The sequence below is a fragment of the Charadrius vociferus genome, unplaced genomic scaffold (assembly GCF_000708025.1).
Source record: "Charadrius vociferus isolate BGI_N301 unplaced genomic scaffold, ASM70802v2 scaffold282, whole genome shotgun sequence".
NCBI lineage: Eukaryota > Metazoa > Chordata > Aves > Charadriiformes > Charadriidae > Charadrius > Charadrius vociferus.
The window spans coordinates 9,498,363-9,526,206 of record NW_009647731.1 but is presented as its reverse complement, the minus strand read 5'-3'; the positions used below and the strand labels follow the sequence as shown (position 1 = coordinate 9,526,206).

At 41.4% G+C, this 27,844-nt stretch overlaps 1 protein-coding gene across 1 annotated transcript in view; it reads right to left on the bottom strand.

The window, feature by feature from the left end:
- Positions 1 to 20,938: 20,938 nt before the first annotated feature.
- The window catches only part of FAM45A (family with sequence similarity 45, member A), an 8,058-nt gene continuing 1,152 nt past the window's right edge, over positions 20,939 to 27,844 (bottom strand). Inside the window, exons 2-9 of the mRNA XM_009881649.1 lie at positions 27,176 to 27,372; positions 25,849 to 25,928; positions 24,422 to 24,570; positions 24,119 to 24,230; positions 23,638 to 23,738; positions 22,620 to 22,727; positions 21,925 to 22,019; positions 20,939 to 21,232 (exon numbers count right to left, since the gene is read on the bottom strand). Coding sequence (XP_009879951.1) covers positions 21,056 to 21,232; positions 21,925 to 22,019; positions 22,620 to 22,727; positions 23,638 to 23,738; positions 24,119 to 24,230; positions 24,422 to 24,570; positions 25,849 to 25,928; positions 27,176 to 27,372 — 1,019 coding nt within the window. The 3' untranslated portion in view covers positions 20,939 to 21,055. The remainder of the gene's footprint in view (positions 21,233 to 21,924; positions 22,020 to 22,619; positions 22,728 to 23,637; positions 23,739 to 24,118; positions 24,231 to 24,421; positions 24,571 to 25,848; positions 25,929 to 27,175; positions 27,373 to 27,844) is intronic.

The window sequence follows — 27,844 nt, the reverse complement described above, 5'->3', positions numbered from 1 at the left end:
GGCTGGGCTGGGCTGCCTCCCTCCCTCAGAAATAACTCCTCGTCCCCCTGAAACGTGTTTCCGTTAGTCTTTTTTCCAGAGATTGCTTCTCTGGGTGGACGTCTTGGATCCCCTGCTGCTCCTGAAATCCTCCGTGAGTACCGGTCTCCCCGCGTGGCGTTTCTGTACATAACTGCATAAATCAAAGGGCATTTCTTGGCACAACCGTTGCGGCAGCCCTGTTTAGGCCCTGGCTGCGGTGCCAATTAGCCCAATTAAGAATCGGAACGTCCCCCGTCCCCCAAAGACAAGGGAGACGAGGCGAGCAGCCGGGCGGGCTGATCCTGAGTGATCTGCTGCCGGAGGACGGGGGATGTGGAGGTTCGGGGCAGACAGGTTTGCTGAACCCCACCGCGGGCCCCCAAAATCTCCGCAGGCCGATGCGCGGACCCGTCCGTGGGGTGCGGCGTACTCTGGAGGTCGCGAAGCGCTTTGGTTCTCCTCCAAGTGGCTGTACAGAAGGAACCTTCCCCTAAGAGGGAGCACACCTGAGTTGTAAGGCCTTTTTATACCAGAGAGTGACTATTACAATTTTAACAATAATTATGAACCCTAAAAGGGAGCACACCTGATTTATAAGGCGTTTTTATACCAGAGAATGGTTATTACAATTTTAACAATAATTATTGTTAAAATAATTGTCAATTTAGGCCGTTTACTGATTACCTCATATAACCACTCAGAGATGTGACAGCGTTTGTTGCCACCTAGCTCGCTTTTAATAGAGCGAGGAGGAGCAGTTTCCATTCAAACTCAGTGATGTAGTCGACGCATTGTCAGCCATAAAGTCTAGCTTCTAAATTTCAGGAACTGTCGTGACAGCAAACTTCTGTCGAAGATGTGTTTTTCTGTTGATCCACTCCTGTATAGTTTTGTCAGGGGTGACAGAGGAAAAAGCACGGCACATTGTATGAAAGTTGGCTGGCTGATTAATATGTTAAAGGAATTTTTGTTTATCAACTTTTTTTTTTTTTTTTTAAGGGAAAACTCCATTAAAGCAAAAGAACACTGCCAAAATGTGTGTACATGAGATATTTCCTTGTCACTTGCAGAGTTAGTGTGTATCTATTCATCCATCTCTATATGTGTGTGTATATGGTATGAATACATATCTCTATATATTTTTACATGTAAAAATTTAGCAAATCTACATTACATATACGTATATGCCAACAAGAAAATTTTATAGTATATTCAGGGATTTGGAGATCTGGGATTAGTTCACACCTCCTTAAATTAAAGTACACTGTTGCAAATAGCAATGTGCCTGTTGAAGAAAATCAAATCATCTCATAAATTCTTCTAAGAGGGGCAGCTTTTTATGTAGACTGTGGATAACTACATGAGGTTACAGTTTTATTCTCTTTGTTTAAGTGTACCTGTTTTCCATAATTAAAAGCTTAAGCCAAGTTTAAAGGAATAGTGTACAATCCAAAACTCAGTTGCACATTGGTGAACATGCAAGAACATCTACTGATGTTGTGACTCGTTTCTGGTAATTTTAAAAGTCTGGTTTGGAATTTCATTTAAAAACAGTCATCTGGGTGCCTGTGGGGATATCGGATTGTTGCTGGTGGCAAAATCTTTGAATTTGCTAGCGCACATGGATAACTAAGTACAAGAATAACGCTCTTGATTTCAGTGAGTCTTTTCATATGCTTAAAGTTCAGGTGCATTTATGTAACGAGTTGAAGGATTGATACTTAAAGGGACCAAGGGGGCCTGAATAATCTGAAAGTTTTTATGACTGTGGATTAGTTCTGTGTTGAGGTGTGTTCTTGCTTTAACTGCTTTGGTGAAGGACAGGTGCATTAGCTTGACGTTTTAGGTGTGTATTTAATGTGTCTTATAACTGATATATTGCACTGTAGAATATTGAAATCTCAGTTATTTTTTTCTGATTGGTTTGTGTTTTTCTCAAATATAGGATGAAATAAGAAGAGCCAGGCTATTATTACAAAACAGTGGAAAGACGCTAAGTGAGCCCGTACAGAATGACCAGGTATTTTGGAGCACAGTTTATTGAAAATAGAGGTGTCTTTTGTCATGGCTGGAATAGTTACTATTAATATAAGATCTAACAGACAGAATACACAGCTTCAGGTACAAGGGGTAACACAAGAAAAACTCATTACTACAGAGATTTTTCTAGTCTGTGAATCTGGTAGGAATTTCTTTGGATGACTACTGATGCCAAACTGCAGTATTATCATCCTGAAGGATGTGAGGTTGTGTATCATATAGCTGAGTTTAAAAGACGCTTTTGGATAACTCTAGGAACCATTGTGTTAAGCCTGTCTGTCCTCAGCTGGGATGATACAGGCAGGTGATAAATCTGTAAAATGCTTACTGAGCTCATTTTGAATCTTTGATGTTGCATCATTGTATAGAGGGCAGGTTGGTTTGGTTTCACATCTCATAAAGTGAGTGGTAGCAGTTCTTGGGTGGGAAAGCTACTCATGGAATTGCTGGAAAGTAGTGCCGAGCCCTTGCTTCGTTAGGAGGAGTCTTTCTTTTGATTCACGGTGGGCTTGGCTCTTCCCATGCAACATTCAGTACCTTGGGTGTCGAAGTCTGAAAGGAGAAATAAAAACTTCTGTGATTCCAGAAAAGCTGAAGTCTTGACATAAGTGTTTAGGCTTTTAGCCATATTTAAGAATTGTTGTTTTCTGTTTTAAAATACCTACTAGCTTAGCTTTTTAAAATTAGCTTTCTCTTCTGCCCTAATGTATACTTTGGTGCTGTTACACAGCCGTATTCAACAAGGAGTATATGGAGAGAAATTTTAGGGAAAAAATAACTAAAGGGTTATTTACATATGTGGTCTTCCATATAAAAGTAAGTTATTGGAAAAAAGATAAAATAAATTTAGAAAGAATATTTTGCCCAGTCTCTTCTGAAACTTGATTACTAACCTAATTTTCAAATTGTTTAGACAAAACAAGCCTTCCTGCTAAGCCTGGTAAGTTTACAAAAAATTTAGAAAGATCAATTTTTTTCCTCCTTCTTATTCAAGTATGGCAAAGGTGGTATAATTTGACTTTTTTTCTTTTTTTTTTTTAAGTCCAGTGTACATCCTGATACAGACAAGATAATTCCTGTTCTCTTTAGACCTCCAGGTAAGTTCCCTTAAGAGAAGTTTTGTGTATGTGACTGAAGCGTCAAAGGGGAATAGCTTATAGTAATTTTCCTTACAGAAAAACAAGTAGACTCTTAACTCCTGTTAGTTGCATTGTCGTGTCTGTTGAAGATTTATTTATCCCTGTGGTCCTCTTGAGGAATTTTCCCCACAGTTCGTCTGCTCAGCTAGGTGGAAATAGTCTGACCTGTCTCTGTTTGTTGTCACTACATAATGAGTTCCCAAATCCCTCCACACGTGAAACAGTCTACTTTTCACTTGATGGATGTGGCTACTGTATGAGTTTACTTGCTGTGGTAGCAGATAAAGTCTGCTTGGGGTGACGTTTAGGAAGCCAAGTCACCATGGGTTGTTATTCAGATACAACCATACTTAGCTCTGTGTACTGATTACCTCGTATAACCACTCACAGCTGTGACAGCGTTTGTGGCCACCTATCTCTTTTTTTAATAGAGCGAGGAGAAGCAGTTTCTGTTCAAAACTCAGTTAAGTAGTTTCTGAGTAGCCACGTTGAGTGGAGTTTACAAGGGCTCCTTTGGGCTATAAGCTGTGACTGGATATTCTGGCTTCTTTAATGAGGAACAAGAGACAAAGGTTAGAATTAAGTCCATAGTGATGGTGGGGTATTTGTGGGCGAATGTTTTACTTAGAGCTGAAACTAGAGGGGAGAAGTTAGGGGAATTTTCTGCTCAAAATCAAGACTCAGCAGTTGTTTTTACTGAAATGAAGTTTTCTTTCTTTTTAGCCTTCCTGCCCATCTCTCTTCCATTGGTGAGTAATCATGAAAGATGCTAGTGTACTATGACGCTTACGTTTTTCCAAAGCCGGGGAGAGAATAGAAGATTGTAGGCTTCTTAGTTGTATTTTCAGCACAAGGCTTCTTAAAAGACATCTATCTTATGGGAACTGCTGAGTAAGATAGAAATTGAGCCCTTAGAGAATGTCATTGGAGGTCCAAACCTATTAGCTATCTTCCTTCAGCAGTATGCAAAGAGATTGTTCATGTGTGAAGGTAAGCTCTCTGATGCAAGGTGAAATTTGCTAAGCATTGAGAGCAAGGTCTGGTTTTGGTCTGTTAACCTCAAAAAAATGAAACTGTGGCAGGAAGGAGTTAGAGCCTTGTATACTGTGTTTCTGACCCAGAATAGGATTTGCAAGTAAGAAATGGTGTTGTCAAGAAATTAAGAAAGGTATAAAAATAAACTTCTGTTACAGTGCTCAAAATCGCACCATTTTGTTTCATAAAATTTGTAGCTGTAATTATATGCATGTTTATTCATTTAGATGTGTTTGCCTTTGGTTTTGGCACATGGGTATATGTACTGAGATATGTCATTCCATATAGGGATTACAGCATGAACTTACATGGCACTACTAGAATGTATAATGAAAGTATTGATGGCTGTTAAATCCATTAAGAACAGTAATAGAATTAACAGAAATATTTCTTTTTTGGTATTTAGAGCTTAATGCTCTTTCACAAATATGGTTAGATTCAGCTCTGTCATTAATAATAAAGGTAGTGGATTCACTAATATTAAATGAATTATTGGTCCTCCTCTGAGGCTTTGGGCGTTCCCTGCCCTCGCTCCTATTCAGTGTTTGCTGTATCTTGATTGACTCTGTTCTTTGGGAGCATTCCACATCTGGTAGCCCAGACCTCAAGAAAGGCCATGGTTTATTAAAACTGAAGTTCTTATTCAATGTCTGAGTTGGGAAGTAGATCCTAGAATCTTTGCTCTCAGGTCAGGTAGATCTAGTATTTATATCCCCACTAGCCGAAACAATCTGACCCTTTCTCATTCACTACTTTAATTGCATTTTTATTATCTTAGTTATTTTATTTGTATCTATTTAAGCTTCACAGGTACAAATGCATTTTTTTATTTTGGGTAAGAAAGCATCTTGCCCAAATATTCTTGCACACAATGTTTTAATCACCATGTCTCTGTTTTTTATATTGGATAGAAAAAGTGAGTATGTCAAATCTGTGGCAAGAAAATATGGTAGCTGAGAATCAAGGCAAATGGCTTCAGGTGCTGACTGGAGCCTTTGATGGTGCTGCAAATAGTAACATAGCAGTTCTCTCCCTGCCCACCACTGCTCACCAAAAACTTCTAGATTCATCAAACCTAATTTTCTTGTGGGCTTTTCCTCTCAGGTTATTGTGTCATCTCTTCAGCTCCAGGCAAAGCAAACTTTTTTTTGTCAGGTAATTACCTCTTCCTTTCTACATTTACGAGTCTTCTAGTCTCAATCCCAAAATAATTTTTGCTTACAATCTCTCCTTTCTGCAGTTTGTGTTTCACACATATACCACGGGATTCACCCTGTTAAATGGAAATGGTACCACAAAGGCTGAAGTACGTGTCTGTTTTTATTTTTGAAATTATCTGAAGTGTACAAGACCTTTTTGAAAATGATTTACGATTGTTTTACAAATGCACTTATGGAGTATGTTTCTTCTGCCCTTCTTAGGAGTACTTGGTTCAACAAAAGCAGATCTTCCACGGCTTGGGAGCCATTTCTTATGCAGCATGTATTGGTGTATGTATTTGTTCAATGATTGCTTTCCTGATAAGCTCTTCTGAGAAGAATTAGGTGCTGAGATAACCACACTGCCAGATATCCTTCAGAATTGTGCTTTAGTGCTGCAGTCTGATGTCTTGCCCCAGAACTGTTGAGAGTAAGAATTTTCCTAATCATCTGTCAGCCAATAACTTGCTTGGCTTCCTCTGATGCTTTCTCTTCTGTCCTTTTCTTTATTATTCTGCAGACTTAGAAGATGGGTGGTGAGAGGAAATGGCCAGGGTTTACAAACACAGAATAACTCACTGGGTTGCTGTGGTTGATTATTTTTTTTTCTTTTTTTTGATGTGGTGCTGTGGAAGGGATCTGTAGCTCTAAAAAAGTGGTGAAATCTGCAGGCATCCATACTGGATAGAGTTAGGTTAGATCCCAGAAGCAGCGTAGCCATGAAAAATGAATGCAGGTTAATTAGCCTTCCAGGACTTAGCAAGCTCTGTTCTGTGCTGGAATAGGAATTTGTGGTTTCCAGAGTTTGCTACCTCCGAATGAGCTTTGGTATCCTCATGACACTCATTACAAGTATCCATGCCCCTAGAATGCATTTCCTTGCTTTCCACACTAAACAGTGATTTTTATAAGCCTTATGGCAGAAGATTGTGGCTGTTCCTGCTTTCACCTCTGTCCACTAGGCAAAACAGTTGGTCCAGCAATGCTCAGGACTTTACAGAGGTGTGAAGAGGCAGCTACGCCTGTGGGTGACTGTGGGAGTTCTTCCCCTTCATCCTCCAAGGGAGACTTTGAGCCCTAGCTGGTGCCCTGGCCATTTGTTCCTAAATGAAACTTCCTGCAAGTGTGTTATGGGAATATAGAAACTGCAGAGAATCAGGAACAAATGCACAAGTGCACCAGGTCTCCTGTTCGCGGGAGAGAGCAGTATGTGTCACAGGGCAGTTGGACGGATGTCCAAGGAATGTTAGTCAGAGATAACTGTTTTCCTTTTTCTGTCTTTGTATTCATACTGCTATTGTCCCGTGCATAATAATGTTTAATGCTTTTTTAATCATAATATTTTGTATTCTTGTCTAAAAGAGTGATTACAAATACCTTCAGTAACTAGAGAACATAGGTATTTTGTTGGAATGTTAAACCAAGGCATTTGTTTATTTTTATAGATGGTAACTATGTACTAAGTCACAGATACATTTTCCTAAACTGTGGCACATACTGAAATACCGCACATCTTTTTTAATAGAAGGTTCCTGTTTCCTCCCAATGCCTTAGGCTCTTCCTCTTGTCTTCATGGATCGATACACATTGAAGAGTTCATTAACGCAACTAGTTGTCAAAAAACTTCTACCTGCTCCTCTTCTTGGTGAGTACAAAGAAACTGTACATCGTGCAGCTCATCTGAGGGCCATCTGCTGCCCCCATCTGACTGTAGAATTTTCTTGCCCTTGCACAGATGTGGTGTGACTGTTTCCTAGCCGCCTTCTCTGACTGCCTTTGCTGGGTACCATCCTTTCTGTGTGATAGTTAACACTTACTGTTCAGCGTAGCTGACATCTGTTTGATGCTTGCTGGTTTTCAGTTTTATTGCTGCAGAGCACACTTCTGACCTTTGTATGTATGACGTGCAACTGTTTCTCCAAAGATATCCAGGGATGCAGTTGGCATTTTTCATTGGCCTGGACATTATACCTGAAAGGATCAGGAGGGCAGTAGCACTCGAACTGGCACGACCTGGTGTGGCACATACATGACACCAGAGTGCGACACAGCTCTAGGTGTGCACTGGCGTAGTTCCTTACTCAGGCTGGGGCTGCTGCTGGCTGCCTAACTGCTGACAGTGTCGAAAGTGGGAGTTGTTACAACAGGATATTATTAACGGTGCAAAGCAATGGGCCTCAGTTCGTTACTGAAACAGCTCTACTGACATGGTGAAGTTGTACCAGGACAAGTGTAACTATTTGATGTCATTAACTGTTTTTGTAATGCCATTAAAGATGTTTTTGGCCTTTTCTAGGGGAAAACTGATAAAATTAAAACAAATGTCATCTCCTCTGTTCCAAGTTATGTGAGATGGCTACCCAGATCTTTCCAAGGATCTGCATAAGAGCTTTCTGACTTGTTTCCCTTGGAGCAGGTGTTAAAATGTGCTTCCATTTTCTTAAATATAGAGAGAAACCCGAGGGTAATTGATTAGTATTAGTCCAGCATTTGAAAAGTGCCATCTGTTACACTGATGTCTTTATTGAACAGCCCTGCCAAAAACAAATAAAAAGATAAACCTACTATTCCAAGCAAGGTCAGTTTGCCAGACTATACCCTGTTATGCCTAGACCATGGTCTAGAAAAGAGAAAGGAGAGATTCACCTAGATGACTAACTCCCATTTGATATGGCCTTTGTAAGTGCCAGTGGTTTAGGCTTGTGTTTTCAGTGACTGACTGTGGGATAGATCTTTTCAGGTACCTTGTAAAGCTGGATCTGGAGGAGACTGAAACATTCTTGTCTAGGATCCAGCTGAAGCACTGCCACTTGTGACAGATACACAGCTGGGCAGAGAAGGGCCATAATGGAAAACATTAGAGCCGGTGTTCCCCTGGCACCCTCCCTTTCAAATCAGGGATGTAGCCTTTACTTCAAGTCTGTTCCCTTCAGGGTCTTCTTTTCTGTGCCTGATTTTGCACTGACCAATACAAAACCTATCCACAACACAAACCCTTCCCCTTTCTCTTAGGAACAAAGTACTCTTGGTTTGAGCTGGATGGCAGTGATTGAAAGCTCTGAGTCCATAATGATAAAGCACCTTTTAGAATTGGAGCCTTAAAATCTCGCTCAAGCTTCTGAAACAAAAATTAAGATCCCAAGTATATTTTTATGGGGCCGTCTGTTCTTAAGCTGCCAGCTTATTCAGTTGTGAACTGTTGAACTGGAAGTGTAAAATGCATATAGTTATGAATGTTACTATTGAGCTAGTCCTTTTGGATTTTTCAAAGCAAAATCCTCTAACTCTGCAGGCTTGATGAGTGCATTTACTGCGGCCGTGGTGAGAAGCCCAGAATTCGAGAATGGAATTGAAGTGATGGACAGGAATGGCAAGGTTGTAGGAGTGTCACAGAAGGCTGGTGAGAAGGTAGGCGAGGGGGTGGAGGCCTCTCTTGATTTGCCTTTCATTCCCTGCTAAGAGCTGAATATGATGTAGAGTTGGGTATATTGAAATGAGGAGTCCCAGATCAGGTGCTGAATCTTTGGGTAGGCTTGGACTAAGTCTCTGGAACCAGGTTCCACAACCCTTGTGTATTCAAGGGTTGGCACCTCCCCAGACCAGTATACAGAGTGCCAGAGGTGAGCCACAGAGGCACTAGCACAGGCATTTCTGCTTTCCCTGGTCACCTCAGAAGGAGATAAGACTCTTGGACCTTATTCTGATGGGACACCTCAGAGAAACCCCCTGTATTATACATATCACTTGCACCTTTGATAGTGGGAATATTATTTAAAGGCTGTGCCTCCCAAAGGGTAATGCCCTGATTTACGCTGTGCTAGTGCATTTTATCCTTAGGCTCCAGTTGCTGACCAAGCTGACTCTGATTTGCTTCTTGCCTTGCTCGTCAGCGTCCTCTGTAGAGCCTGGCACCGGAACTAAAGCCAGGAGTCATATTTTACATGCTGCCAGTCACCCTCCCTTTCTGTGCTGCTGTGCAGAGGGGAGGAAACAGCTAGACAAGCATAAGGATTTGTGGGCAGCTGGAGAGAGAACTTCAAATTTGACACAGGATAGTTAGGATTCCCAGAAGGTATAACCATTTGGAAGAATTTCAGCACAACTTAAAAAAAAGCAAGCTTCAGCAAAATTGTTATTGTGGTGGGAAACTCGATATGGCATCAGGAGTTTCAGCTCCCTTTTAAGGTACTTCTTAGTCACAAGTGGAATATTTGCCACTTGTAGGAGTTTAGTTTCCATTTAAGAAAGAATTCCTCTAACAAATACTTTTATCCCTCATTTACCTGTTGCTTGAAACTCCAGAGTATTAGACCAAAAAGCACTCACAGAAGCATGCGGTATTTGAAGCTGCACAGAGCGATGCTTTAACAACATTTATTTTTCTCTCTCCCTGGAGGCCGTTAAAGAAACAGCATTGTCGAGAGCAGTCCTGTTTGGGACAGCATTCTTCCTGCCAGCTGTGCTTACGTACTTCATGGAGAGGTAGGAGGTACTGCAAAAGGGCTGGGGGGGACTGGCAGTGTGTGTTCTGGTTTTTAGTCTGGCTGTTACTACTTGCCAATTTTTTTTCCTGCGTTTGTGGTATTACTTGCCTTGGTAGAAGTGATTATCTGAGAAGTTTCTGTTCAGCTCCTGTGGTTCATTTAATAAGTAAATGAATCTGGTTATGTCTGCATCCATGCTTTGAGGGTTTGCAGGAGGTTGTGTAAAACTATGAGGGTTTCCTCTCCGCTCCCATGCAGAAAACATGTTAGTGCTCTCCTGACAGGCTGTTTTCCAGCACCTAGGTTCCCCAGTGTCTGCTGTCACAGCACTTAGCTTGGATTTGTTATTTCTCAAGAGATAATACGGTACTTGAACTTACAACTAAAACTGGATCTTAACTTCCAAATAGTTTTCCGTATATTGTAAAACATTTTATTGCTTTTGCAATGTCTAAAAACCTTGTATCATAAGAAGAATTCGTTGTATGCTTTATCAGAGAATTCTTAGCCTGCCCTGAGCTTTTGGTAGAGATTATCTATGTCATATCAATAACAGAGGTAATTTGATATTGCCTAAATCAGTTCCGTATCCCCCTTTGTTAGCTTAAGGGAATCCTGTTATCAGAAGACATACATGCAGATGTAAGATAAAATTTTAAAAATATATCAAGTAATAAATTTTGCACAAGGCAAAGTAGGACTGCCAAGAGGAAGCAAATCTGAAAGGAAAGAGGGTAAAGCAAGAAAGATCTTAGTCAAAGGATTCAGCCACTTTAAAGCAATAATGCCCCTTCTCTTGTTATTTTGATCTTGCTGCTTATTTTCTTAGTCTTGTATTGGCAATCTGGGCCTGGAAAATGCTGCAATTAAAATACAAAACAAAGGGAAAGAACAAGAAGTTGGGAGTAAGAACACAGGAAATAAAGTAAAGAAACATCTTTAGGATTTGTAAGCCAAGGGTATTACTAATTTCAGTGCAATTTCAACCACTAAAATAGTAGCTGGGGCTCTTTGTCTCACTGTCAGATTGTTTTTCCAGCCCAAACTGACATACTTACTTTTTCAATGTCTTGGACAGAGCAAAATTTGCAAAAACTCCACGTGCTGTGGCTTCAGTGAGAATGTTTATGATTACGTCAGTACTAGCAGGGATGCTACCAGTCTCATTTAGTATGTTCCCGCAGTGTGGGGAGGTAAGTCCTTTCATTACAATTGATTTAGGATTATTGTTATCTTAAGTAGTCATTCTTTAACTATGGCCAGCGGTCTTATGGCTGTATAGAGAAAATCAGTAGGATTAATGTGGTTGTGCACCTAAAAGGGGGCAGCGGAGAGGCTGCTTGTGAAGGCAGGTACCAAGCAGGGGCTTACAGGACTTGCTAGGTCTAAGTTGTGTTTTGTGTTATTTATATTTACCCTTTTCAACGTAGATTTATCAGATTTTCAGAGCAGCCTGAAGCAAGCGAGGTCAGGAGAGCTGTCTTAAAGATTAGAACAAAGGCTCTTCCAGCACTGTTTTCAGTCCTACTGGAGAAAGGAAGGATGTAGATGAAAATTTTTTCTTTCATGGAAAGTCAGCATGAGCTCATCAGAGAGGTAAAGCAACTCACATGTGACATCTCTTCACCCTGCCCTGCTGCACTGTGAAGTATAATCTGTTCCCTGGGAAAGTACACCTTCCTGGCAGGTTTTCAAATGGAGGATGTAGCCCTCGAATGTTGGGTTTTGGAGAAGGCCAAGTTAGAGAGGAGCCTGGGGTTCCTTTCTGCATTTTTTCCTCTCCCTTACCAGCACTGTATGAATATTCTCAGAAAATCACAGACTGGGCTTTTGCAATTCTAAGTGGTTTCTTTTATTTGCCTAAACTTTCTGGCATTGTAATCTCTCTTTTTTAGATCTCTTTACCCTTGTTGCCGTAAGAGATTAAATGAACATAAATGAGGGGACTTTTGAGAAATTACGTACTGAGAGTATGGCTGGTTAGTTTCCTTTTAGCTTCCCAATTGCTCAGCCTGCAGCAGAAATTCTCCTGGGTGAGTCACCCAAATATATTTACGGTTGGACTCAATGATCGTAAAGGTCTTTTCCAACCTAAATGATTCTATAGCGAATGGAGATAATGTCACTAATACTCTGTTTAGATCTCTGAGTACCTCTAATTTTAAATAAAACCTTTTTATTCCCATATGTGTGTGCATGTAGAAAAAGTCAGAGAAGGAAAAAAAAAAAGCCCCTAAACAAAAAAAATCCCTTAAACCTCCAAATAAACGAAGAACCCCAAATCCCATATGGTCTTGCTTCTGAGTACACTATTTCAGTTTGTGCAAAGTTCAATGCAGTAAAGAGCACCTAACATATACTTACCAGGATATGGTGGTGGTGATTCCCTTTTTCTATACATTGCAGATAAAGCGAGCAGACCTCGAACCAGAAATTCAGTCATCTACAGAAGAAACGGAGTTATTCTACAATAGGGGAATTTAGAGACTGACTTTAATACATAGATGTGTGCTCTGATTGAAGTGAATTCTGAATGCATCAACAAATTCAATTGGCATATGTGAATGACTGAATCGTGAATTTATGGTGGCGTACGTACCAGATTTGGGATGCAATGGTGTGGTCTGTCTTTATAGACAGAGGCAGACTTTGCAAGCCCCAGCCCACAGACAGATATGTACACATAACTTAATGCCGTAAATGATATTTGTACCAGAAAGCACTGTAACACAGCATTTGTCACAAACTGTGTTCTGTATGCTTCCTCCTGTGATTGATTTCTTAATTAAAAGACTGTTGAATACAAAAAAGTTTGTTCTGCTGTTGCTGCAGCTTTTGACATGCTGCTTTCCAGGAACACAGCTGGTAAAAGCATTAACATCAGTAGTCCTTTGGGTAAAGTCAAGCTGGTTCTTCTCAGAATACTCACTTCGCATGTTTCATTGAAACACTTGTTTCAAGGATGAGGCATGAGTGAGGTAGCTATTAAAGTGATATTAGACAAAGCAACCCTGATGGCAATATAATATTGGTTAAATTTAGTTGTTTAAGTTCAGGAACCAGGTGTCAAACTTGGTTACAAAGTGACTCCTGCCTTTCTCAACATCCTTGACGCAATTATGAGGCGTGATGCCTCTTGAGCTTTAGAAATTGTTTTTTCACGCTGAAGCCACTGTGGCTTTCTGACGTTGTGGTGGATGATGAAGAATCCCCACTTTTGCAGGTTGACAGTGCTTATCCAGACAAAAAAGCTGCCTTTTGAGATGTGGCAGAAGGGTTAGCGTGTTGATCAGTGCGGTGATAAATTTTGTTGATCGTATGAGATTACACAGGGGATCAGGGCTGTCAGAGAAGAGCTGCAGAAAGAGCTTACAATACCAGTTGTAAAAACAGGTGAAATACCAAATGAATAACTGAAACGTAATGAGCTTGGCAGAGCTTAAAACTCCCATAAAAAAAAACCCTGATACTCTCTCAACTGGGCATGCCAGAATTTGAACTATTTGGGCAATCTGTCAGAGCCCTGGTCGAGTCCCACATTGGGCACCAATAAATCTGTCGTGTTTTGGGACAGACCGGCCACTGAGATGAAGGACAGATGCTCTCCCCCCACCTCTCTCTCCAAGGAGAGGAGGAAGAGAGAGAAAAAGACGAGTTTAAAAAAGAAGCTAAACTACTTTAATGAAAATATTAATAAAATAATTAAAAAAGAGAATAATGAAATACATAAAAGATATACAAAACTGTGTCAAGCTCCCAGGATGACGATCACGTCACTGGCTGGCACTGGGAAAGTCCCAGGCTGGACTCTGTGACGGATGGGAACTGGATTCCAGATCTGGATTCAGGAACGCACGGATTGGGATCAACGGCAGATGAACAGACAGAGTCCTCCTCGGATGTCGGGGATTGAAGAAAGAGAGCTGACCCTTTGATCCCTCAGCCTTTATACTGAGCATGAGGCAGATGGGATGCAATCCCCCGTTGGTCAGTTTTGGGTCACCTGTCCTGTCCGCTCCTCCTCGCAGGTGGGACCCGTCTACACTTTTCGGCTTCTGCCCCTCCAACGGGGCACATAACAAAGTCGTCTGCCCTTATGTGTTACAGCAATGGGTAATAAGCAGGAGCCTCTCTGCATACCATGCCTTGGCACAAATGATAAACAATCAGATGTCATCAGTCTGGGAGCAGAGTACAGTCTTAAAAATACACCGTTAATTTCAGAGAGTTCAATTCACTAGAAGAGGCTTAGCTGAAAAGTAAAATTACTGAACAGAAAATTGGTTCTGTTTAACCCCAAACCAGGATAAGGGACAGTGCAGCTTCACGGCTGTGCTCTGAGCTGACTGTTAACACCAGGAGTGGATTTCGGGGTCACAGCAGATAGCTCAACATGTAGTTGAACTCTGAAGTTTTTACCAAAGGGCATTATGCATACTAAAAGCTGACATGAATTTAAGAGGAAAATGGGCATTTCCATCAAAGGGAACCCACTGAAGGATACCAAATTCATGGAAACTACACCAGCAAAAAAAGTTCAGAGGGTCCATACATACCACCGGAGAGTGGAAGGGGTAAAGAGCTTATCTGCCTGCTCTCACTCTTGTGTCTGCATTTTGGTGGCCACTGGGATATGACATTTGGCTGAACAGATCTTTGGTCTGGCCCAGTACAGCTGCTTTCATACGGTTTGCTGAGCTGCCCCAAAATCGAGATCAGACCTTCTCCTGGGGTAATGATGAGGTAGGAAGAACCTCCACAAGTGTGGTAGGAGGCCCTGTGGTTGTGATAACTCTAGGCAGGGTCATAGCAGAGATGGCTCTAAGGTCACTGGATGTGAGGTGTTGCTAAGGCTGTGTGTGACAAGGATAAATATGCACTGAATTTAAACAACTGGTGCAGGTTACCCAGGGAAGTCGTGGCTGCCCCATCCCTGGAGGTGTTCAAGGCCAGGCTGGACGGGGCTTGGAGCAACCTGGGCTGGTGGGAGGTGTCCCTGCCCATGGCAGGGGGGTTGGAATTCGATGATCTTCAAGGTCCCTTCCCCTAAATCATTCTATGATTCTAAATAGTGTAATAATCACTTTCACAGAAATAATTGTACAAGTGCAGCCTCAGAAGACTGCCATAACTGAACTCCTTAGAACGCGATTCACAGGTCACTGCTCTCCTGTTGCTGGAGGATGAGGTTTCTTTTCATGGTGTGAGGGAACCAAAGTTTCCCCGTTCGGCTTGGAGCAACCTGGGCTGGTGGGAGGTGTCCCTGCCCAGGGCAGGGGGGTGGAATGAGATGATCTTCAAGGTCCCTTCCAACCTAAACCATTCTATGATTCTAAATAGTGTAATAATCACTTTCACAGAAATAATTGTACAAGTGCAGCCTCGGAAGACTGCCATAACTGAACTCCTTAGAACGCGATTCACAGGTCACTGCTCTCCTGTTGCTGGAGGATGAGGTTTCTTTTCATGGTGTGAGGGAACCAAAGTTTCCCCGTTCCACTCCACCCCTAGATGAAGACAGCAGCCCAGAGCGAAGACAGGGGAACCAGCACGCCTGGTCTCCCGCAGGAGAGCGGTTTTTTTTTTTCTGACACTGAACAAAAGCAGGAAGCAGAGGGCTGAGTTTAGTTTCTTGTTTGAGTTCTGCCTTTTTTGAGCCTTCCTCTTAACAACTTCCTGCGGGGAAGGGTCAGCCAAGGCAAGAGGACAGAGGAGCAGCAGCCCATGCTAAGGACTGGTAACTGGGGGGGAGCATGCTGCAACTCTGTTCCAGGGAGAAAGTACGGATACTTGTCCGGAAGTTGCCAAACCTGAGAGTGGCAAAGAATTCGCACTCCTCCGCTGGAGGACTGTCGTGAATTTGTAAAGGTATGGGATCATCTACACCTACTGCACTCTACAGGGGTCACTGGGCCTTGCCTCTGTGGGTCACGTTCTTAACTACACAGTAAAATCCCATCGGGGTCAACAACGTAAAAAGCAGCTGTACTGGGTCAGAGCAAAGGTCTGCCTGGCCAGACATCATCTCCGACGGCAGCCGGAAGGAGACACAAGAAGAAAAGATCGCAGCAGGCTCGGCTCTCCCGCGCTGGGAGGACGGCAGGGAGAAGGAGCCTTGCCCTGCTCTTTGTCCTTGGATAGCACAGGGATGGGTGGAAGAGGCTCATCGTCTCAGCCTGCCTCTCTCATGGAGGCGTTTGTCTCCCTCCAAATCTTTAGTAACACAGGTAACATCCTACAGTTAAATTCTCTAAGCCCCGGGTTCTCTATTAATCCTATTTCAACAACATACCAAAGGCAAACTAAGAAGGGATCTAATTCCACTCTCAGTAAACATTAATTGGCACTACAATGAAGACCCACACCTCTCCCCGCTCCTTTTTTAATCATATTTTAAGAATGGCTGAAGTAAATGCTAGTTACATGAACCACAGGGGAAGCAAACAGAAAAAAAAAAATCAAAACACTAAGAAATAACAGGAAAAAAGCCAACAAATTGAAAATAACACGTTCACGAACTTTGAATCGTCATGGTAACTAGACAAGCTATAAATTCTCTGGCACCACACTTGGACGTTTTAAGTAAATTGATGTCATTACAACTGTGTGAGTAAGGCTTATGGAATAGGTCTGATAATAATGTCTGTTATTACAGCTGCCCATTATCAAACTCTGCCACCTTCTTACTGAATGCTCAAGCTGAAATTTGCCATATTAAACACAACCCCTCAGGGTTATTAAATACCTCTTTCCTTTCCCCCATTCTCAGCAATGTTTCTTTTGCCCTAACTGGAATTTTCCAGAAAGGGAGGGCGGGCATCTGCCATTTAACTTGTCAGCCTGGGCGATTCAGCTGCTGCCCAAATCGGGGCAGGGAAAATATGTTGCTAAAAAGGCCCTGGCATCCTCTGTCTTGAAATAAAGTCGTTAGAGACTAGACCTGCCGGGACCGGACTCCTGGTAGTCCAGAGGGATGAGATAAGTGAAGGGAATGACTGGGACAAGCAGAAAAGCCTCATGTTTGAAAGACTTGGGAGGAGAGTCAGCACCTACAGGAAAACCTTCCCCTTTGTAACCTGGAATAGATTAACAACATACCAGCCCAAGGCGGGTCTGTCTCCGGCCTCAAGCACTGGCTGGTGGGTCGAGTGATGGCACACAAGTGGTGGAACCAGTTTAAGGTGTGGTAAACTACAATAAATGGAAGCTTTCAGCTTCAAGGAAAATGTAAATCACGGTAGCAGTTCCCCGCCTACCCAGCTTCTCCTCTTGAAATATAGGAATATACAATGAGGCTTCCAGATCCCTTTAATGTGGCTTAAAAAAAAAATAAAAAATAAAATGAGATCAACCACTCCCATGTTAGGAAATACTGAGATCAAAGCAGTTCGCCAGCTGGAGCTGGTGTCCCCGTGTTACCCCCACTGCCATGCTGTTTCCCCGCGGGCCATCGGGGAGGAGGAAGGAAGGATGCAGGCAGGGAGGGAGCCCCGCACTGCGGCTCCTGCCCGGTGAGACAGCGAACACGAGGCCACGTGCTGCACAGCATCACTCAGGAAGCAGCTCTTGCCCGGTTTTTGGAGTCTCCTCCTGTGTCTCACATCATTTGGCAGCTACAAGGAATGACCTCACCTGGCTGAAGATCTCTCCGACCGGGATGACAGCCAGACAGCTGCCCAGGGGAGGGTTGCGGCAGCATGAGGCAGCTGCAAACTTCCTACACTGAGCTTTACAGCTTGCTTTACGTCTAGAAATTTAGCTGTTTCAAGCAACATCTCACAACATGCTACTCACAAACCCGCCTTAGCCCTTCCAGTAGCTGGGAAGTGAAGCAGCCCGAGGTTGAAATCAGAAGCAGCCCAGAGTTTTAAGATGGATGCTGTCAGATGTCCTGTATCCATTTTTTTTCCAGGTTACACAGCATCGTGTTGCTCTCAATTGGAACATTCCCCCCAGAGGAAACGAGGCAGGCCAGCCCATACCAGGGCCTAAAACTCCATGGATGACATCATTAAAAACAGAGTTAGCCTTAAGGGACTTGTCTAATTTACTCAGCAAAATCACAACTAGAGAGATCAACTGTTTATCCCGCTCCCCTTCGCAAGCCTTCGCTCTGTTCACTGTCTACCTTCCAGTATCTGCAGAGTGCAGATGTTTTAGCCACCACCACACTAACGGGTTCACATGGGCAGCGACCAAAGCTGAGTGCTCAGGGAGTACCTTTTGCCACAACTGAGGAAGGGGCAGCGCTACAACTTCATTTAAATTCAAGGCTTTCAATTCTTCTATGTGCTGCGTGCCTTTTGGAGGCACATCTCTCAGCAGGTCGACAGGAACCATCGTTCACCATTTCGTATTTATCCAAGAACAAAAGGGCAGTACGATGAGAAGGTATGAATGAAAATTTCATCCTACACAGTCTTTGCTTCTAGGAGGAAGAAGAAAGGATGTCATCTGACTTTGCAAAACCAGCAACTGCACACACAGTCTGCTTGTACACATCCTGGGGAAAGGGAAGTGAGAAATAAGCAGAAATCTTTCCCTGTCCTGACCTTGCAGATTTTTCCATTTTATTCTAAACATTTTTGAGAGGAAACAGTGGCAAAAATCATTACGAAAAATGCAAGAACATTAGGACAATCTTTTGAAAGTACTGAAGCTGAGGGAGGCCAATACATCCTTCTCAGTGCTGACAAAAAAAAAAAAAAAAAAAAATCAGCACAGATGACAAAACTGTTTGAATGCGCAGAAGTACATTTCTGACCCAAACATCAAGCTGTAGCTTCATCCCAGTGTTGCGAAATTAAGAGCCAAGGCCTGTGACTCAGTGGTCACAACTATTCAAGAATACATTTACATAAATTAAAGGGTAGACTGTTCAGGATTTTTTTTTTTTTTAATAGACACAAGCGTGCTATGAGTCCAGTTCCTTAAGTGCAAAATTATATTTCATTTGTTTTGCACAAACGTGAGAATACAAGATTTAACACAACACCGAGATTTTCAACTTAAACATTTCCAAAACAGAAAGCAAAGAAAGCATTCAACATTTACTTTGTAACTGAGCTTCTCTGCTTTCGGTTGTCTAACACCCATACGACCTTAATGATACACCTTAAGGCTTTTTGTTAATAAGAAACCACGTGAATTTCTTCCCAGTTACAATGTGCTGTTAAGACAACCGACTGAAAGCATGTTCAGATTTCTCTTGGTGAAAGACTTCCGTTTAAGTGGACTTTAAAGTAGGTCTTGAATGGAATTTTCAGCATAATTTTGCAGTTCCGCTATTCCGACTGTTGTGAGAGTCCTAAACCAGAAGCAGCAATACTAAAGAACCATTAAGACAGACATTAATGGGTACATGGGGAAAAAAAAAAAAAAGCTGCAGAGCACTTAGAGGTAAACAAAGGCAATTGCAGTATTTTTCTCAGAAGTTAAAAAAAATAGCCCATGCTTCTGCGTTCAGAATTTAAACTGCAGAGTGAGTGTTTAAAGAAGAATTTTACACCCCTGAAAATAGGGGATTATTCTGAAGCACTTTCATTTACTGACTGTAATAACTACCCATTTTATACATAGACATCACATTCCTTATCCACATTCCAAAACAGATTTCCTTAACTTATGATACATAGCAAAAGGACAACCCTTTTTCAAACCAATATTGCTTGCACATAGTTATTGAGCTCTACCAGTTTCAGAATAGCAAACATCCAATTATTTAACAGTATAAATATTGACTACTAAAGTTTTATTCATAAGTATAAAATCTCTATGTAAAACCACATGCTACAGCCTATCTGTACAAAGGCCAGGAAAAAGGTTCTTTTTTCTTACAACAAAGTGCTACTGCAGAATTGACTGATTTGCTGTGGACGCTTCTGAAGAAATACAGATTGCTTGGCTCAGAGTATTTCCCTACCAAGAATCTAAGTTCTTCTCAGAATATTATAAAGCAGTTAGTTTCGGGTTGCTCAATGGAAAAAAAAACCAAACAAAACACAAAACTCTTGAGTTATGGCTATGCAACCAAACAAGTAGGCAAATTTTAATTTTTTCTAAACTATTTCCCAGTTTTCACTATTACTTTAAAAGTTTCCATCTACATTTAACTTACACAGAGCACCATCAGATAGTACCTGTGTTACAGCTCAAGCAGTTGAAGTGGAGAGTGCTCCACCAGCGGTACCTGGCCATTTGAACACTTCTAGCCCGTTAGGCTTTAACCCATCCGATTTTCCATCAAATGGATCAGGAATGAATGGGCAGGTACCTTCTCAGCAGAGAACCCTAAAAACTTCTTCAATGACTCCAGCTGTAAAGCAGCACTTGTTTCTGACCCCTCTAGGAAGCCCCATTTTAGATATAGCAATCCTGTCCTCTTTTCCCTCCATCAGAGGCATGGGACGGAGTGAAAGGGGGAAAACCACTAAGGCAAGAGTCAAAAAGAGGCGTTCAACTCCCACTCGAGCTTTAAAATACCTCTTCCTTTATATAGTAAGGCTACCATGTCAGATTTTCCCAGTCATCCTTTTTTACACCTAGACACTTTCAAGTAGAAAGAAGAGAACTCATCCATTTATTTGGGATTTCCAGGTATCAGGCAGTCCACAGCACGAGCAGTATCCGAGAGGCTGACGTACCTGGAAGCCCAGAACGAGCCCTCAGACCAACTGCGTGTTCAGCGTAGCGCTGTGCAGAGACGAGCGCATCCAAACCGCGTTGGTTGTACAGCACGTGTGCTGCAGCCCGTGTTCCAGACCCCAGGAAGGCAAGTCAGAACCAGAACAAAACTGACTGACAGCTGGAACCTGCAGGACAAACGGCCACAATAATAATGTCTGGCACAGCCCAGACACATGGGCCCACGCCACTTGTATACACACCCACGTTGCAATACGAAATACGGGAGCCACATATACAAAGTTATAGTCGGGGAAGATAACGAAAACAGGAAAGTTCCCAAATATGATTCCCATATGTTCCAGGTCAAGCTCCGATATTCTGCATTACATCACGGTAAATATAACATTCACTCTTATACCTTTAATTTTTCCATATAAAATATCAGGTATTCCTATCTGTATGGCAATGACAATATTTTTAAATTGGTCCATAACACTGCACTGCATCAAAATCAGATTTTGAGCATTTGTTCAGCAGCTGCTAAATGAAAAAGGAAGTTTTCTGTGGCTGGTGGAAATCGCTTTTGTTTCAGGGCCTCAGAGTTAAGGGTTGGTTTTTCATTGCCATCGGAAACTTCAGTAAGTGAGGCTAAAGTAGCCAAGATTTCTTTTGTCTTCAGAGAAATATCCTTCAAGAACAGAAAAACAAGTAACCGTGAATATAGTATTAGGTATTATAATATTTTAACACACACTTATTGGGAAAAAAAATAAAAATCAATACAGAACAAAAAGAAAATAAGCTGAATAAATTACTCATTTTAAATAAAGACCCCATTTATTTTAAGGCAAACTTGCAACAGCTTTTCAGCCTGCTGTTGTGTAACGTTGAATAAAGGGAACACAGGCAATCCACAGGCTCCTCTCACTGGCCTAACTGAGCTCTTTTCACCAAGTCGCTCAGCTGTGAGATGTCTGATAGGGGAGGAAGCGAAAAAAAAAATCATCATAAAAATCGGGTTTTATGGCTGAGAAGCCATACCTTTGTAGGACTTTTACAAAGGTATCGACAATACTATTGAGAAGGTATTGAGCAAAATACGTGCTTTGTAGAATAAAACTGGGAAACTAATTTTACTGGAAGTCTTATAATCAATACAATTTCTGAAGTTTCTTCAGCAATGTGGTTACCCAAGAGATAATATATACCAAGTATGTCATCCTTAAAAACCCGTACGAGAATAAAAATGCTCATTTGTAAAGACACAGAGAGGAGAAAAGATTGACTGATTCTCAGGGACAATATTCCTCCTACTCCCACCCTTCCACCAAGATTTAGCAAGAGACGTAATTCAGCTAGGTTTAAAAATAAAGTATTAACCTTAATGACTTGGCTGTCCGATTTATCTGGATCTTCTGCAGATTGAACAATTAGTTGTCCAATTTCTTTGTGAAGTTTTCCCATTGTCATTGCCTCTGAGTAAGAGAAAAAAAAAGCAAAAGCACACATTCACATAAAATGACAATTTCTGTGATATCTAGAAATGCCTATGAACAACAAGCCAAAACAAGGAGTCGTCTTCATGACTGCCATGTGAAATCCATCAGTAAAGGCAGTAACCTGACCTATCAACAGCTATGACAGCACAGACAAATTGTCTATCACTAAAGTGGCCCTACGCAGGTGACAAGGAGCAGTAAGATGACATGCAACATAAAAGTTTTCCTTTCAAATAGTCTCCAATCTTTAAGTATTTAGTGCAATGTTTTTCTAAATACTAATGTGGTATCTCTGCATTCAGCTGAATGTAATTGTCTTTCACATAATTGCCTAATGTGGATGTTTTGAAATCTCAATTGCACATCTGTTGGAAGACGAAGCGTGTCTTTCCAAATTCCGATTTTCACCAGTCTTCCAGGGTCTCAATAAAACTGAAAGACAGAAGCTTACATATTGACTTTTCAGAACCTGGATGGAAGAAGGATCAAGATTGCTTGACCTACCGCAAGGTTCAGCGATTACTGTCAACTCTCAAATACACAGCCTCTAAATCCAAAATATAAAAAGCAACCAACCTTTTACTACAGGGGAAACTGTGATCTCACTATCTGCCAAATTCACATACACATCATAGAGGTCTGGTCTACTGTTCACTTCAGAATCTGTAAATCCAGCAATGTAACCTAAAGAGCAGAATTTTGGCAGGATTAGGATCTTCATAAACAAAACCAAGATATTGTGGAAAATCAGAGTCCTAAAGTCTGTTCTAAGAGTCTTGTCACTGTCTAAGTCAGTATTAGATTGGAACAGAGGAATAAACCCAGCAGATTTTATAATTTATAGCATGCCAGGTGAGCAAACTTAGAGCAGCTTTTCTCTGTGGAAGATGTTTAGTGAGCCAAAATAAGCACTGTTGTTAATGCAGTAGAAATACTGAAGATGAGTAGCCCTCTTGCTCATTATTGCATATAGAGAAGCCTCTCAGTTGCCACATTATGTGTCATGCTAGCCTTTGCATAAACCAAGGGCCTCTTCCTGGATTATGTGTTAAGTACTACGCATACACAGTAATGTGTCACACAGATCAAACTCTGACATAGCTGCTAAAGTCTACCTGTGATTAGGAGCTAGAGACTTCACTGGCAGCAGTCAGAACAAAAATTTGAAACCTCAGAGTTAGGAACTGAAAAAAAAAGAAAAATCCTAAAGATTCAGTTACTAACTGTGCGTAGAAGTTAGGGAAAAAAAGAAGTAGCTTATCTAAAATGAGCTGCTTCTGTACAACAGTAAGACTTTCAATCCCTCTGATCACAATACCAAAAAAGTCTGAAAGCTGCTTTGCATCTGCAATTAGGGGTAGACTGATGTGAACGCACCCAGAAACACCAGATTAACTAGTTACCTTCTGACATATTTGTTTAGTTGATTTGCCTTTTCTAAAGAAAATTATGCTGTTTAACTTTGAGCAACAGCATTAATAGCAAACTAACCATTATTCCTCCACCCCTCCCCAAAGAGCACTGGTGCAAGACCTTCCAGCAACAGAAACAGAAATTAAGTTTTATATTTTTTTGATTAATAAATCATCACTACCTGTACAGGCTTTTAAGGCTTCCACTTCTTCCTCATTTAGATGTACGTATGAATGAAGAATTGACCAATCTTGTCGATGCCACACTAAAGCAGGCAAAGTCCTAGGGAAATTAGACACACAGTATTTGTGTCTGTATTTGACACACAGTAGATTTTTACCTATACTAATGAAAGATTCACAGTATGAAACGTATGTCGTAAGGAAGAGCTAGTAATGACTAGGTCTCATTTGGCATGCACATACGCGAACTACAGAGATTTCTGCTACAAGTACAAGCAGAGTTTCTCACTCATTCTACAGTTAAATTTCTCTGTGTTGACGTAACACATGGCTAAAGGCTTAAGAGGGATTTTGCAGGATTTTAATAAACAGGTTTAAGATATTTTTTTTTCCCCTAAATTATGGGCATTTCTCTCAATGAAGGTTCAAGACTTGTTGGACTTTTGGGGATGGGAGAGGAGGTGGGGATTGACAGAGTACCTGGTAAACTCCTGGATAGCTTCTATTCTAGGATGGTACACTACTATTCTCTTCTTTAACATCAGTGCTGTATACAAGATAACTGTTTCCATTCCAAACTGAGATACTATATCTAGAAAAGAGGGGAAAGGTATTTTATAGAAGATATACATCCTGATATTACCATTTGCTTTCTGAAGAAGCTTAATAATAACAGCACAGATAATACTGTTAACAGTATTTACTTGAAGTACACATGAAAACCGGATTGTATTTTATATTGTACAAAAGAAATCAGAATAGAGACTTTTGGTATTAATTAACCTTTGATGGAACCAGCAAGATAAGCCTTCCGAGCATCAAAATCCTTGCTGAGGAAAGACCCATTCTCTTCGCTTTGGCAGATCCCCTTTGTAAGGACTGCAATGTAACTCTCCATCATTTTAACTGGACTTCCATGCTTCAAGTAGATTCTGTGTGAAAAGAGTCCAGTATTTTGACTTCAATCAGTACCAGCAGACATGAAAAAAGAAATCACACTATCACAAACAGCAGTATAATTGGCAAGAATTCTTATTATATATCTTTTGGACACCTGATTGAGGCTTTAAATACTAAACTAGAAGTCTTTCAACATGCACACAAAAACATGTCTGTATTGTGGGATAAAAAAAACCTACTTTGTATTTTTGAGTTTCCTATTTTATGAAAGAACCAACATAGAAACGTAGGACAAAGGTGTAAGCAGGTGTCCAGACTAGGGATTCTTTGCAGACTTGGAAGGTACCTGCTTTATGAAAAAGAAACTAGTACAGTAACTCCTGGAACTACATGCAGATGATGTGACTAGTTAGTTTTTCAGTTTTTATCCAAGTATCATCAGACACTCTTCCGTACTTTATTAAATGATGAAAGAAAAATATAAACATATGTCCTTGATACTCATTAAAAAAAACCCCACCACCACAAAACAACTACACACCTACAAAACCCATGCACTTTCAGCTGTCTTGCAGACAGCAGAGAGATACCATAACCTATTTTATGGGTTAAGGTACTTCAGGAATAGCACCGAAACTCTCAACTACATGTTTTCCATATTAGTTGCAGCACAAAGCTATGTGACATTTGAAACTCAATTATCATGTTTAGAGGAATCCATCATGGATTTGAAAAGAAATACTAGCTGATAAATCATGATTAATGTGATCCAGGGTGAATCTAAATAATTCATATATCAGTGAAAAAGAACAATCTCAGTTTTTCAATATCCTGCAGAACTGGTAAGCTTGGCGGCATTCCCAAGTCTGTGATACAATAACCTCACAGTTGCCTCCAATTAGCTGCAAAATCTTAGGGAATATTATTGGTATCAAAAACCAGGACCCAACTAATTTGGGAACTGAATGTAAAGCGAAGAAAGATGTAGAGGAAGATCATGAGAATGAGGACATGGAGGAAAGTGAGTAAACGGGACAAGGGAAGATGATGGTAGTCTGGTTGGAATAAGGGGGAAGACAGAGCCACAGACTCTGAGAAGCAGAGGGCTCTCGTTTTCCTAGAGTAAAAGCAAAAATATCCCTGGGTGCTGTGCCTAGTTCAGAGGAGCTGCAGGAAGCGTCTGTAGTAGAGAAGTTGTGGAGGGATGCAAGATGCCCACCATACACATTTATACACCCAAATTTAATCTTCTGCCTTAGCAAGGTCTAAACACGCACACAGCAGTAACTCAAACCAGCTTTTATACAGACCTACACAGTATCCTAGTGAAGGCTGCATATTTCTCTGGGTTGAAGTCTTTGGCCATCAGAACAACAGAGAAGTGGGTCACCTGGGTAAGACATACGCACAGAAAAATACACAGCTTATTTAATGACCCCATATGAACAGTCTTTTTCACATTATTGAACTTACTGCCATACTCTGACAAGGTGTTTCAATTAAAAAAACAGAGTGAGTGGTAGCAGCAAATCCAAGTTACTAACTGCAGAAAAGGCCAGGTTAACGGATTTCTGATGTGACTCATTTCCATTGAGTCAGATCTAGTGCATACTATCTCTTGCTCAAGAGGCATTACTTTCCTCTAATCTCATGAGATTATTTTAAAAGACAGAAAGGCACTTTTCGTCCCCACAATGGATACAAAACTTTCAGATTTTTTTGGCAAAGGAGCCTGTGGAGATAGACGGCATTAACATATTTTGAAAGAAACTGGAAAAAAATTCACGGATAGCAGGCCCAAAACCAGAAATACTCTTTAACTTCCTTAATCAAATGACTGTGGTCTGGGACAGCATGAGGCTTTAAGTCTGCAGACAATGAGCAGAGGCTCACGTGTCCTCTTTAAGTAGCATCTCCCACTGCCACTGTCAGAGACAGCACTAGGACACAGGTCTTTCGTTTGGTTGGTTTTGTTTGGTTGGTTGTTTTTTTTTTACACCTTTAAGTTTCATAGGACAAGTAAGCTTGGAGTGAGGAAAGGCAAGCAATATTCTGCTGTGGGCATGCAAAATTACCACATTATCTTTCTACTTAACAATATAATACAAAATATGAAAACTGATAAACTTAACAGACAATTTAATGATCTTCATAACTGGGAAAGTATGGAAGATACAAGCATATTTGCAGTCTTCCAGTTATCGATGCAGCAGAAAAGAAAGTACCTATAGAACTCACCCCTTTGGAAAAAAAAAACCATCAAGTTCTATACAAACAAGATGTGGGACACTATGAAAGACCCTTTGTAGAGCTCTTTTGACAATAGAAAGAAAATTGCTGATCTTGAAATGCAACATAACAAGAAATAATGGTGTGAAATAGCATCTCTATTTGAATACACAGAATCTAAATTGTGTAATTAATATCTCAATCTCTCTGCACCTCCACCCAATACACATCGTGGTGAAAACCTTACCATGTGGACTGGCTAGACAGCTGCATTTGAGAGCACACAAAACCTCGAATCCCTTCCCTTTCTCACAGCATACAATGGGAAAATGCCGGTTAAACTGCCAGAGGAAGCTCTGCAGAAGTTTTCCCTGCACTCTACCAAGAACCCAATGGGACAAGTCCTACCTTTTTCAAGGCTGGAGAATCTTGAACTTCCACAGTTGTGATGTAGAACCATGACCTTTTATACTGGCCAAATACAAACGTGTGAAGCAGTTTATTTTCATCTGTAAGGCAGCACTTGCGCAGCAATAGACTCCTCAGTTCAGCTGTTACGGATGGATAACACCAAACCCACAAAGCATCTCCGTTGGTGTCTTTTTCTATGGTGGAAAGATGTTCACTGTGAGAATGCCAAACAGCAGCAAGGAAGTAAATCGATGGGTTAATCAGGTTCGTTTCCTGGAATCAGATTAAAATTCCACCTCACTCTGACCCTAGACAGCCAGTTCTGCTGCTACAGTTTAAGCTGTAGGGCAGCACTTGTGCTATGGGGTTTATTTTTTTAAATATTACTAAATGTCCACTCTTGACCTGCTCCACGAGGTCAAAAGAGCGCCAGGAGTTTGAACACACACTCGTATGAACACGGTATTGCCTAAGACGCACCCAGACCAGCTGATTTACGGTTTTCCCTGCTTTTCCTATTCCCGTCTTCATAAGGAAACCTCACAAGCCGTGAATTTAAGACCCTTTGCCCGAGTTGCGCAGGGCTGAGCTCTGTACCCGGCAGACCGAGAGCCCGGCCCCAGCGGGCGGGCGGGCACCCCTCGCCACAGCCGCAGGCGGCCAAGC